At 39.0% G+C, this 14,717-nt stretch overlaps 1 protein-coding gene across 4 annotated transcripts in view; it reads left to right on the forward strand.

Moving 5' to 3' along the window:
* The window catches only part of SEC22A (SEC22 homolog A, vesicle trafficking protein), a 65,990-nt gene that overhangs the window by 48,140 nt on the left and 3,133 nt on the right, over window positions 1-14,717 (forward strand). For all 4 annotated transcript variants that reach the window (XM_010592910.3, XM_064291334.1, XM_010592909.3 and 1 more), the window contains exon 6: window positions 5,850-5,915. In XM_010592910.3, coding sequence (XP_010591212.2) covers window positions 5,850-5,915 — 66 coding nt within the window. The remainder of the gene's footprint in view (window positions 1-5,849; window positions 5,916-14,717) is intronic.

Below are 14,717 nucleotides of genomic sequence, written 5' to 3' on the forward strand. Positions count from 1 at the left end.
TCAAGTTTCAGGGTCAGAGGTACAATTTTGTGTCCTCTCAAAACAATGGCTATGCGGAGAAAGCGCTTGAGAAATAGACCAGGTCCCCTGACCTTGTATCTACTATCCCTGCCGGCTCAGCCCCAGTTACCCCCACTGTGGATAGCCTGGCAGAATAACAGTATATTTTAATTTGTATAAATTTACATACAGGAACTCTAGAAAAATAAGAAACTAATAAACATGCCGACAACTGGACAGACAGAGTGAGTGGGAATGAAATGCCTCACCAAAACCAAAAAATCAAACCCATTGCCATTGAGTCAATTCTGACTTATAGCGACCCTTTAGGACAGATTAGAGCTGCCCCATAGGGTTTCCAAGGAGTGCCTGGTGAATTTGAACTGCCGACCTTTTGGGTAGCAGCTGTAGCTCTTAACCACTACGCCACCAGGGTTTCCAAAATGTCTCACAGCATACCTTTAATGCATTGTTTATGTAAAATTTTTTACTTTTTGAATCATATGAATATATTATTTATTCAAATTTTAAATAATCAAAATAAATATTATCACCTGTTACGTAAGTAGAAAAAAAAAAGGACAACTTTTGTTAACCCAACTTCAATTGGTAGTTTTTCAAGTAACAAAAATTTCAGTCAGAGTAAAGGTAAATATTTTTAGGTTGCCGTAATGGGAGCCTGAGCTGATCCTCTTTCCTGGGTTTTTTATAGCTTCTTCCTGCCTCTATCTTAAACTCTATCCACAGTTTCCCCTAGAAGCATCAAGATTTTTTTGTTTTAAACAATTCCTCAGAACTATGATGGTGGAGTGTGAAGGAGGCATGGGGTAAATGTAGATAAACAAAAGGTTGTTGTTAGGTACCATGGAGTTGATTCTGACTCACACCCCCACCCCCCCTCCCCAAAAATCAAATCCATTACAATCTAGTCAATTCAGACTCATTGCAACCCTATAGGACAGAGTAGAACTAACTCATCCATAGGGTTTCCTAGGCTGTAATCTTTACAGAAGAAGACTGGCACATCTTTCTCCCATGGGGCGAAGCCACTGGTGGGTTCGAGCTGTCAACCTTTCAGTTAGCAGCCAAGTGCTTAACCATTGCACCACAGTTAAGCAAAAGGTTAGAGTGGTCTTATTAGTAGCTCATTTATAATTTGGGGACCCTGGGGATGCTTGTGTCTCTGAAGATGTCTTTCTGATTGTTGATAGAGAATTTTTGTCTTTCACTGTTGTGCTTCACTAAATTTACTTCAACAGCTTTTGTTACCTGATCCAAGAAACTCTAAGTTGGTCCATAGAGGCAGACGGAAGGAAAAACTGAAATGTCAGAATGCAGATGGGCACACTGATAAAGTTTTAAGCAGGGCAGTTTCAGGCATAAAAACTAATTTCAACAAGCACATCTTTTATACCCTGATTTAACCTGAAAGAAAATGTATGCAAAACTGATGACCCGAGATCTCCTGTTTTTAATTTTCCCTCATCAGTTTCTTTTACCATTATTCATGACTCGTACTGGTTAAAAGATGCTTTTCAGTCTCACTGAAGCTCTTGAACTTAAGACAGGCTCTTAGCCTTCTCTTTGATTGGCCGCTGTATTTGCATTAGGAACAGCCTCTAGAACAGCTATAGATAATTTTTGGTCAGTAAAAGATATTTTTGAGGTGATCAGCTATGCAGACTTAGAGTGCAAATCCCGAGACACAGTCCTTAAACCCCTATCTACTGTGACGTCACCTGCAGTGGAGTTACTCAGATATGGGGGTGGTAGAGGAGGAGGAAAAGCAGTACCCAGATTAAAGGGCCCCCATATTTCTTTAATACTTGATTTAAGAGCAAAAAATTTATTTGGGGATGATATTTTTAGATCTAGCTTAAAATATATAATATATTTCCTGAGTATAAGCAATATATAGATATTTAAAGTTTACCTTTTTAAAGGTCATGGATTCTTACTACTTTTTTTCAAATACTAAAAATGATTGCCACATTTATCTTCTAATATGTAACTGCTTGCCTGAGGCACGTTTAAATTTGAGAAACCCACATGAGTCAACATTTCTGGGTATTGTTAATGTTGTTTGAAGATTCAGCATGTGTTTGTTTCTTCTAGATTAATAGCTGCCTTGTAGGGTGCCAGCAAGGGATTTATTAAAATACGCAGCACTGAAGTCTTTCTTTGGTATCTAAGTTCAGACTGTGGAGCTATAGGACGGGCGTGGTTTTTTGTTCTTGTTTTTTAAGTTGATAAATTTGATTTGGAGTTCAGAGAATGTGTAAATTAGATTATTTTCACTCTTTTCCAAACTTTGCTCTGAGTCTAGAGATGTTAATATAATTTATCGTGAATTGACACCTTATGAACGCATGAGCTTTTATCACACTGGGTTTATATTGCCTGTGTTCCTTTAAGGATCAACCTTGAAACAATGATATAAATTAGGCTGATGTCAGCCTAGAAGTAATTTGTTTGTGGTACATTAGAAAAAAATCGAGTGTCCTGGTAAAGTGGTAGAAATGCAGACCTGGACCAACTGAGTTGATTTTTGACTCATGGCGACCCCGTGTGACAGGGTGGGACCTCTGCATGGGGTTTTTGAGGGTGTAATCTTTATGGGAGCAGATCGTCAGGTCTTTCTCCCCTGAAGCCACTGGGTGGGTTTGATCCATTGAATCTTTTGGTTAACATCTGGTGCTTAACCATTGCACTGCCACGGCTCCTTACATATACGAGTACCCATTAAAAGCAAACCCGTTGCCGTCGAGTTGATTCTGACTCATAACGACCCTATAGGACAGAGTAGAATTGCCCCAGATGGTTTCCAAGGAGTGCCTGGTGGATTTGAATTGCTGACCTTTCGGTTAGCAGCCATAGCTCTTAACCACTGTGCCACCAGAGTTTCCTGTATACACATAGGTGTGCATATATATATATATATATGTATGTATATACACACACGTTCATGTACGTGTACATATACCTAACAGCATTTCTTGCCTGTTTTTGAACTTGAAGTAAATGGATTCACTTTTCTCTGTTCTTCTGAAAAAAAGAGAAAAGAAATGCTGACCTAGAAGTCAGAATACCTGGTCCCAGGTCCCATTAACTAACTTTGTCACCTTGGATGAGTTACTTTACTTTCTTGGATATCATTTTCCTAATCTGGAAGATGAAAGTTTAGCTCTTTGCATGCAAGGACCACTTCAGCACTAACATTCTAAGATTCTCTGATTCTAAAATTGTAAGGGTTACTTCAAAGCCGAAGCAGTCAACTTACTTTTATTCCTTGAGTTCTTTTTTTCCCATAACTTGTTAATATCTTTTAAAGAAATCGCATGCCTGTCAAAGCTCAGGGAAGTTTTACATTTATTTAGTGGCATAATGTCTATGCTAGGTTGTAGTATTTGGTTTCTTTCAAAAGAAATAAAAGAATTTTTCCTGATTCTATGATCATAGTCAAAGAATTGGGGAGAAAATGTATGAAGAAGAAAATAAAAATCATTCCCACATTTTCTGTGTATATTCTATATGTATTATGCCCATTTGTAATTTTGTGTTCTTTTTTCACTTAATGATTAAAAATTATTCTTAATTATTACTAGCACTTTAATAGTGTTGTCCTAATACATTTTGTGACTATTGCTGCTTAACTCTTCATCGTCGCTTTAGAAAAAAAATTCCTTCTCTCCTTTTTCTTTGTTTATGTATTAAATTTGCCCCTTTTCTTACTTTAGAAAAAAAATATCTTTAAATGATAAAAATGTCCACAAGACACAGGAGTGTCTCTCACAAGCATGTCTTTGTGAAATAGTATAAAGAGAAAATTCCCTTTGGAGTTGTTTTTAGGCAGCAGAACTGGAGGGTATTCTTGTGGGAATTGTTGGTTTGTGTATCTGCTTTCTTGATTAAAGAGTGAGCTCCTTTAGTTGGTATGGACTTGTTTTCCTTCCTAGGTCTTTCACAGTACTGGCCCACAGGTGCTATTGAGAATTTGTTGAATAGAGAAGAGCTTATAGGCAGTTTTCTCTTTATTAAGCAGAATTAGAGATTTTTCAAAGCTTGACTCAATTCAGCATGCGCTTGTGTGCTACTGTGTGCACAGTTCCATGCAAGGTCCTGCAGTCAGATTTGTTTTCTGCCTTCAGGAAGGTTAGGATCTAATTAAGAATATAACTCAGTACACAGAGATTCAACAGTACTGAAAGATAACCTAATTATCAAGTAAGTGATAGTAACCCCAGAGAGAGAGACGTGAACTCTCGAGTACTTACAGTCTGCTAGGTACTGTCCTGTGTGTTTGCAGGTGTTATTTAATTTCTGTAACTTTTATGAGTTATGTTTCATAATCATTTTTCAAAAGAGGAAATTGAAGTGAAGTAAGTGGCTGAAGATCATATGGCTAGTAAGGAAAGATGTGAACCCAAGTCTTACTGTCAACGGGAGCATGCTCTTTAGTGTTCCAAAGGCAAGTATAAGATAATTATAAAGAGAGAGTGTGACTTTAGGGAGGAAATAATATCTACTTGTAGGACAGTGATTAAGTTGTATAAAAGTATGATTCCATCCACCCCTCCCCCCTTTCTGCTTCTGTCTCCCTAATTATCTAGAAAAGGCTGAAGGGGAATACATGAAAGGGTAGCAGTAACTCTCCCTATGTAATGGTATTATAGACTGTATAAAAAAAAAATATGGATCTGTATTATTCTATATTTTCCAAATTCTCTGTGGTAAGTATGAACTTTATCATCAGAAAAAAAGACCACTTAAAAAATAAAAGACTAAATAAAAAAATAATCAAGCAGAGTTTATTTAAACTCTTAGAACTATTAAAGTAGAAAAGTTTCGTGTTGACCTTCCCTGCTTCTGGGGCGGAACTGGCCTAAGCATCCCAGATAGATTCATGGTTCCTGTTTTCAGTTCTTCTCAATAGGATAAGCCGCTCTCCATCTGTCATAGAGTCAGTCATGTTGCCTAGTAACAGTTCCAAAGGGAATTTTCTCTTTACACTATTTCATGGAGACATGCTCACGAGAGACACTCCTGTGTCTTGTGGACATTTTCATTATTTCAAGATATTTTGTTCTGAAGTAGACAAGGGGCGAGTTTAATGCTCCTGCCTGGAAGAAAGGTAACATGGTAAGATGTTGGAAAGTGTAAGAGGAACCAAAATGGCATAGCAAAGTGTGGATTGTTACATCTGTGTTAGTTTTGGTTTAAAAGAAATACTCTATGTGTGATCTAGCTGTTTTTCCTCTGGGTGGCTGCTTTTCTACAGAGCATGCACCCACTGCCTGGTCCTGGTTTTTCTTGTTGGGATTTAGCACACTCTAGTGGACAGTAGCTTTTCAGCTTTCACAGTTTTGTTTTGCTTTTTAAAAATCATGTCAAATTACTTTATTGGACAACTCAGTGCTGTTCTTCCTAGATAGTAAAGTTTGTCAATATTTATTTGAGTCAGGTAGTGACCTTAGTGAGCAGGAGAAACTTCATAGGCCTCTGGGGTGTTGTGCATTTTTATATGGTTTCTTAAGTAGACAGAAAGGAGTATTTTTACATTACGTGGGAACGTTTTCCTGTTGGGTTTCTTTTTCTCTTAGGTGAAATGAAATCGCTGTGGGAAGACAAGAAATAGAGGAACACTTGCAGCCTTCCTCAGCCTCACACTCCTTGGGTCTTAACGATACATTTCCTATTTCCATTTTAGGGCTCATGAGAATTTTTATATACTGCTTTGTGGAATTTTGGTCATTCGTGCATAAACATTGTCAGGATCCTGTTCCAATGGATTGTTTGTGGAGATGACCTTCTACCAGAAGAAAGAGTAATCTTGTATTTTATTTTCACAGAGCGATGGTGAGGATTTTAATTACATCATTGCATTTTTCCTTGGAACAGCAGCCTGTCTTTACCAGGTAGGTTCTTCACATTGAGAAACACGTCCCCATTACTGTTTGTTTCAGGTATCAATTCTAATATATATGTTTTTAAAAGCACATGCATTTTAAATAAGTAAGAAGAACGTCTGAGTTCTTTGCCTGCGTCTCTGATTTTAGTGGATCTAGATCGTTGTGAACTTAACATTCACGCTCTGTCTGTGTGGGGTTCAGTGGTGACATACCACCAGCCTGTGACACTAAAGGCTGACTGTTGTGTTTCTGGTCACTACTTATTCTGCTTCCAGGCTCTGCTTGTACTCCAGGCTGAGGACCTTCTGCTTTTGGGAAAATCTTCTAATAGGGAGTAACACAGTAACAGCAGGATATTAGGAAATTTAATTCAGCAGTGATGAGTAGAATGGATTGTAGGAGTAGAGATTGGAAGAAAATTAATTGGCCAGTGATTCTGTTACTTCATCCAGAAGATAATGAGAGTTTAAACTATGGTAATCGCGGCGCCCTGGTGGTGAAGTGGTTAAGGGCTTGGCTGCTAACCAAAGGGTCAGCAGTTCAAATCCACCAGCTGATCCTTGGAAACCCTATGGGGAAGTTCTGTTCTGTCCTTTAGGGTCACTATGAGTTGGCCTTGACTGGACGGCAATGCTGTGGTAATAGCAGTAGGAATAGGAAAAAATGGACATTGAGAAAGAAGAGCCACCAGGACCTGAAGACAGAATAGACAGGAGACTTACTGGGAACAGGCTTTGTGCCTGGAGGGTATGGAGCCATTTCCAAGCCCAGAGGAGGCACAGATTGTAGGGAAGGATGAGTAGCCATGCCGTCTACCCATACGCAAGAATTTGGTAAAACATCTCGGAGTAAGGCCCTGTGACCTAACTTTTATAATGGGCACATTTCTCTTCCTTGCATAGAAAATACAGGAGAAGGATTCAGAACCTCAAATATAAGGCAACCTAAGATTCAATAAAAGCCTGTGGGGAAATATTTGGAATCTCTGCATTCTATTTTTATGTAAAGACATGGTAAAAATTTTAGTTCCAGTGGCCTTGTTTTTTAAAAAGCCTGTCCTTTTTCTTAATCATTTACATTATTTTCAGAAGTGGTTTTCCTGTCGGATTCGAGAGATTTTACCATATTGTTGTCGTTAGGTGCCGTGGAGTCGGCTCTGACTCAGCGACCCTACAGGACAGGGAGCAGCTGGCGGATTTGAACTGCCGACCTTTTGGTTAGCAGCCAAGCTCTTAGCCACGGCAGCACCAGGGCTTCAGATTTAACCCTAATGAATGGCATTTCATGTAGGAAACATGAAAACTTGTGTCTTAATGTCACTTAGTGCTTGAATTTTATGCAGTTATTCTTACATAAAATTTCAACTTTCCTCCTTGCAATCCTGTCGCACAGAGGATAATACCCCATTTTGAAAAAGGAAAGCTGGGGCAGTTTCAGCACTATCCTGAGATCACTAGCCAGTAAGTGGTGGAGTCCCGGTTTAACGCTAAGTATTCTGGACTTTAAATATTGTACTCTTTCCCCTACATCACGCTCTGAGCGAAATGCCTATGTTTGTATAGTTTCAATGGGCATTATCTTACTTGATTCTGAAACAATGTTGTATCACAAGGAACTTAATATTAACGTTAAGAATTACTTTAAAGTAATTTCATGAATTAGTCTTGTAAAAATCTCTATCTTTTGGCTGCTCTGCCTTAATGAAGTAATTTTTAAATGCTTGATAATAACAGTAACATAATAATTGAGCTCTGACTTTGTACTCAGCATTTTACACAATTTATACCATTAAATCCTCACAAGAAGCCTACACAAATCCTGTTACCATTTTTCACTGAGGCCCAGATGGTCAGTGATTTGAAGCCAGGTATGTGTGAGTCCAGAGCCAGTGCTCTCGGCCACCCGGCTGTCCATCAGCAGGCCTGTGACATTTTCCAGAACAGCCTAAAGTAGTTCTAGGAGCTGCCTCGTGGTGTCCTTCTACTGGAGAGAAATAAATGAACTCACGCTTCAGAAAAGAAAAGCAGGAGAACAATTTCCTCCACACTGACGGGCACGAAACTGCACGCTTCCCTAGTACGCTGAGCGGGATGATGATGGTGCCGCCTTTTTTACACAGTAAAAATTGAGTGGTTACATTTGACCACGTAATATGATCCATCTCCAGTTGTCAGGATATCTTTTCATCGTCTTTAGATCAGACTTCAGAGACCACTACTACATGGTATGTCATCTTTTTCTCTAGACTGTGGATGTATGTGGAAGCCCAGAGGTCAGCAGGATGGGTGCAAGGTTGATGTAAAACATTTCAAATAAGAAAGTGAAAGATCACTGAAGAAAACAGAGACTGTTTCTTTCCCCTCAGTATTTTTTCCCCAAACTTTCGAACCTGTAGGAAAGTTGGAAGATTAGTAGACCTAGGGCCATCAATTGCTAACATTTCTTTGCATGTATAGTGTGTGTATGGAATTGTATTATAAAGTAAGCTACAGACAAATATTTGCATGTAGAGTTTTTCTTACAAAGCGTTTTGTGTTGAGATAGTTGTAGGTTCACATGCAGTTGTAAGAAATGACCTGGAGAGATCCTGTGCACCCTTCACCCAGCTCCCCCCCGACGGCACCGTCTTGCAAAACTGTAGCACAATATCACAGCCAGGATACCGACACTGATGCAGCCAAGACACAGAACTTCTCCATCACCACAGGGATCTCGTGTTGCCCTATTGTAGCCACACCCACTTCCATCAGGCCCCCACCCCATCCGTAGCAGCTGGCGACCACTAATGTGTTCTCCGTTTCTCTAATTTTGTCCTTTGGAGAATGTTGTGTGCAGGAGGCCGGCATGCAGCATGTAGTCTTTGGGGGTTGGCATTTGTCACTCAGCTCAACTCTGGAGATTCATCCAGGTTGTTGCGTGTATCAGCATTTGTTCCGTTTTAGTGCTGAGTAGTGTTCCATGGCTGGATGTACCGCACGATGTTTAACCATTCACCCATTGAAAGACATCTGAGTTGTTTCCAGGTTTTTGGCTAACACAAATAAAGGTGATATGAATACTCATATATAGGGTTTTTCATGAACATTTAAGTATTCATCCCTCTGGGATAAATGCCCAGGAACACAATTGCCGGGTCATACGACAGTGGCATGCTTAGTTTTTTAAGAAACTATCAAACTGCTTGCCACGGTGTCGGCACCACTTTTCATCCCCATCAGCAATGTATAAGTGATTCAGCTTCTCAGCATCCTTGCCAGCATTGAGTATTGTCACTATTTTTTATTTTAGTCATTCCGGTAGATGTGTAATGATACCTCATTGTGGTTTTAATCTGCATTTCTGTAACGGCTAATGGTAGTGAACATCTTTTCGTGTGCTGATTTACCATGTATATCCTTTTCAGTTAAGTGTTCATTTTCTGATTTGATTGTTTCTTTTTTTACTGCTGAGTTTTTAAGAGTTCTTTATATATTATAGATACTAGTTCTTTGTCAGATATGTAGTTTGCAAATATTTTCTCCATTCTGTAGTTCTCCTTTTCATCTCTTAACAGACTATTTCACAGAGTGTTTTTACTTTTGATGAAGTCACATTTATCAGTTTTATCTCTTATGGATCATGCTTTTGGTATCAAGTCTAGGAACTCTCTGCCTTGCCCTGGACCCTGAAGATTATTTCCTTTTTTTTTTCCTATAAGTTTTATAGTTTATGTTTTACATTTAAGTCTGTGATCCATTTTGAGTTAATTTTTTATAAGACTTAGATTGAGGTTTATTTATTTATTTTTGCTCCTGGATGGCCAGTTGCTCCAACACCATTTGTTAGAATGACTATCTTTTCCTCCACTGAATTACTTTTGCACCTTCGTTAAAAATCCGCTGGGCATATTTATACGGGTCTCTTTCTGAGTTCTCTTTTCTGTTCCATGGCTCTGTGCATCCGATTCTCTGCCAAAAACATGTAGTCTTGATTACTTTAGCTATATGATAAATATTTAAACTGGGTAAGCCAATTCCTCTCATTTTACTCTTCTTTTCAAAACCATTTTAGCTATTCCAGTTCTTCTGCCTTTTCTGATCTGAGGGGAAAGCATCCAGTCTTTCACCGTTAGTATGCTGTTACCGTAGAGTTTTTGTAGATGTTCTTTATCTAACTGAGGACGTTCCCTTCTAGTCCTGTTTTTTGGAGGGGTTTTATCATGATTGAATGTTGAATTTTGTCAGATGCTTTTTTTTTTTGGTATCAGTTGGTATGATCACGTTGATTTCTTCTTTAGGTGTTAAAATGATAGATTACACTAATGAATTTTCCAATATTAAACCAGCCTTGCATCTCTGGAATAAACCCCACTTGGTCATAGCGTATAATTTTTTTAAACATATTGCTGAATTCTATTTGCTGATATTTTATTAAGAATTTTCACATGTATATTCATGAGGGATATTTGTAGTTTTCTTTTTTATATTGTCTTTGTTTAGTTTTGGTATCAGGGTAATACTAACTTTATAAAATGAATTGGGAAGTGTTCCCTTCCCTTCTATTTTCTGGAATAAATCATGTAGAATTGGCATTAATTCTTCTTTAAACTTTTGGTAGAATTCTTCAGTGAACCCATTTGTGCCTGAAGATTTGTATTTTGGGAGTATCTAAATTACAAATTCAATTGCCTTAATAGTTGTAGGACTATTCATATTATCTGCTTCATATTGCGTTGTTTAAGGTAGTTTGTATTTCTTGAAGAAGTGGTCTATTTCATCTAAATTGTCGAATTTGTGTAACTGTTCATGGAGTTCTGGGTGGTGCAAATGGATAATGCACTCAGCTGCCAACTGTAAGGTTGGAGGTTCGAATCCACCCGGAGGCACCTCAAAAGAAAGGCCTGGCAATCCACTTCCCAAAAAACCAGCCACTGAAAACCCAAGGAGCATAGTTCTACTCTGACATACATCGGGTCACCTTGAGTCTGAATTGACTGGACAGCACCTGGTTTATAGCTATTCATAGTATTCCCTTAATTGTCCTTTTGATATCTTTGGTGGTATTCCCTGTTTCGTCCCTGATAATGGATAATTTGTATCCTCTCTCTTTTTATCTTTATCATTCTTGTCGATTTCATTGATCTTTTCAAAGAACTTACTGTTTCATTGTTTTTTTTCCTCTGTTGTTTTTCTGTTTTTAGTTTCATTAATTTCTGCTCTTACCTTTGCTATCCCCTTCCTCCTGCTTGTTTTGGGTTGGGTTCACTCTTCTTTTCTGGTTTTTGAGGTGGGAACTGGATTATTGATTTAAGAGTTTCCTCTTTTATAATATATGCATTTAATGCTATAAATTTTCCTCTTAGTACTTTTTTAGCTGTGTCTCACAAATTTTGATGTGTTGTATTTTCTTTCATTTCAGTGTATTTTTTTTTATTGTCCTTGAGACTTCCTCCTTGCCTATGGATTATTTTGAATTGTGTTGTTTAATTTCCAGGTGTTTGAATATTTTCCTGTTATTGATTTTCTAGTTCGATTCCAAACACACACTGTCTTAGTTATCTAGGGCTGCTGTAACAGAAATACCACAGGTGGGTGCTTTAACAAACAAATTTATATTCTCATGGTATAGGAGGCTAGAAGTCTGAATTCAGGGCTTCGGCTCCAGCGGAAGGCTTTCTCTTTCTGTCAGCTCTGGGGGAAGGTCTTTGTCTCTTCAGCTTGTTTCCAGGTTCCTTGGAGATCTTTTTGTGGTTTGGCATCAGTCTTCCCCCATGTCTGCTTTTCTCGCTTGCTTGTTTAATCTCATATTGCAGAAGACATTGATTTAAAACATACCCTACACTAATCCTGCCTCATTAACATAACAAAGACAGCCCATTCCCAAATGGAATTATAACCACAGGCATAGAGGTTACGATTTACAATATGTATTTTTGGGAGACATTATTCAATCCATAACACACACTCTGTATGATTTTTTTTTTTTTTTTGGCGAGGTTTGTTTTACGGCCCAGAATATGTCTATCTTGGTTTGCATTCCATGGGCACTTGAAAAAAAGATATATTCTACTGTTGTTGGGTGAGCGTTTTAGAAATGTCAGATCTTGTTGGTTGATGGATGTTGAGTTCTTCTACATCTCTGCAGATTTTTGTTTTACCAGCTGTTGACAGTAAGAGGCGATGAAGTTTACAACTATAATCGTGAATTTGTCTATTTCTCCTTTCAGTTATACCAGTTTTTGTTTCACATATTTTGCAGCGTGTTGTTTGGTGCAGGAATATTTAGGATTGCTGTGTTGTCTTGGCGGATCAACCCATCATTATATAATGTTCTTCTCTGTCGTTGGTAATTTTCTTTGCACTGAAGCTTACTTTATCTGATATTAATATAGCCATTCCTGGGTTTTTTTTGTATAATACATCCTTTTCCGTTCTTTGACTTTCAGCTTTTCTGCATCATTTGAAGTGAGTTTCTGGTTAACAATGTATAGTTGGCTTATGTTTTTAATCTACTCTGCCAAGCTTTGTCTTTTAATTGATACATCTAGACCATATACATAAATGTAATTATTGATATGTTAGGGCTTAGGTCTGCCGTTTTATTTTTTGTTTCTATTTTTCTTTTTCCTGCCTTTCTGAGGGCTACCTGAACATTTTTTTTAAGAATTCTAGTTGATTTGTCTATACTGTTGTGAGTGTTATCTCTGTATAGCGCGTTTAGTGGTCGCTCTAGGTATTACAATATATATACTTATCACCATCTTCCGGTGTCATCCTTTTGCCAGTTCAAGTGAAGTGTGAAAACCCTACTTCCCTTACATCTCTTTACCCTCCCCCATTTATAATATAATTGTCTTAAATATTTCCCCTACATATATTTAGAGCCACGTCAGAGACGGTGTTAAAGTTTTTGCTTTAACTATCTCAAGAGGAAAAGGAAGGTCTATTGCTTTTACCCATATTTTTGCTTATCATGTTCTTTCTTCCTTCCCGATATTCCAAGTTTCTTGTTTCCTCTCTGTTTAGAGAACTTCCCTTAGCCATTCTTTTAGGGTACATCTACTGGCAACAATGTTTTGATTTCTTCTTCATTCTTGAAGGATGTTTCACTGGATATAGGATTCTGGGTTGATAGCTCTTTTCTTTGAGCACCTGAAAAATGTTGTTCCACTTGTTTCTGGCCTGTGTGGCTTCTCATGAGAAATCTATTGCCTCATTGCTTCTAGGTGAATGTCCAGGTTCCCCACGTGGTCTCTCTTAACACCTGGTTGGAGGTGGTGAGTGGGAGTTTGAGGGGTTCATTACCATCTCATGAGAATGAAAGTCCTGGCTCCCTACTCAGCCTTCTCTAAAACCAGCCCAGTGTGGGAACTGTGGCATCTGGCTGTAACACACTGAGGTTTGAGCTTTAGGCTCCTTACTTGGCCTTTGCTGGTGGAGTTGGGGGTGGGGCCACAGTTTTTTTTTCTGTGGTATATGGCTGAAATAGAGCAAAGTCTGCAACTTTCCTGTCTTGCTAAGCTGCCTCTTTATGATCCTTTCACTAGAGAGAGCAACCTTGGGAGCTTTTTTTTTTTGGTCTGTACGTGTGGAGCTTTCTGTTTACTGGCTCCAAGTCAGGGATATATGAGGCAAAAAGAAAACCCAAGGAAGGCACCACTGTCACTCCATCCCTAGACCGTTTGACTTCTTCTCTCTACCTTTCAGAGTCTTCTTATGCTTGTTTTATATGTAATGTTCTGGGTGTACATAGCAGGAGGAATACGAGAAAGTTCTTCTACCCCATCTTCCCAGAAGTGGAAGTCCCTGTACAGTTGCGTTTAAAATAAGCGTCAGGCTTGGTGTTATTTCACCTCTAAATACTTCAGCATGTATCTCCTAAGAACAAAGACATTCTTCTGCATAGCCATGGTGCCATTATCACACCCTAGAAATTTAACATTGGTGCATGTTTGTCTCTTGGTATCCATGGAGGTTTGGTCCCAGGACCCCTGCAGATGCCAAAATCCGTGGATGCTCAAGTCCCTTATATTAAATGGTGTAGTGTTTGCATATAACCTACGCACATCCTCGTGTATACTTTAAATCATCCCTAGATTACTTCTAACACCTGATACAGTAAATGCTGTTTAAATAGTCGTTTCATCACTGCTGAAGACTTGCTCTGGAAGGTAGCCTTTCTCCTCTGTGAGTTTCTGGAGCTCTCTGGGAACGCTGATGCTATCAGGACATCAGCCAATGCCACTTCGCCCGTGACCTTGAGGTTCCTGAGGCTGTAGCGTTTTACAGAGCTAGCCGGCCATCCCTTACTAGACTGAAACTCCTCCTTGCTGTCCTCAACCCCTCACACTTAGCCTTGGAGAGATCGCTTTGACCACTTCATTGCTTTTTAGGAGCCATTTTTTCACAGAAACAAAGGGCCCACATAACACAAGTAGCAAAGGAATGGGAAGCAGTGCTCAAACGAGTGCCGGAGAGAGGCTGAGGGCCTGTGAAATGGCGGAGGCTACAGCAGGGGACGCCCACACACGCTGCATCCGCACACGCTCAGCGCAGCGCTCCGAACCTGACAAGGTCGAGTTTTGCTTTTTGGAACTTTTTTTTTTCCCCTGAATATTTTCGATCTGTGGTTGGTTGAATCCATGGATGCAGAACCCATGGATACGGAGGGCTGACTGTAATATTATCTAATATACGATCCATATTCAGGTTACTTCAGCTGTCTCCAGCATGTTCTTTTAGATGTTTTTCCCCTGATCCAGGATTCTGTTCAGGATCATACGTTGCATTTGGTCTTTGTATATCTTTCAGTTTATGAGAATCTCTTAGT

The sequence above is a fragment of the Loxodonta africana genome, chromosome 1 (assembly GCF_030014295.1).
Source record: "Loxodonta africana isolate mLoxAfr1 chromosome 1, mLoxAfr1.hap2, whole genome shotgun sequence".
Taxonomy (NCBI): domain Eukaryota; kingdom Metazoa; phylum Chordata; class Mammalia; order Proboscidea; family Elephantidae; genus Loxodonta; species Loxodonta africana.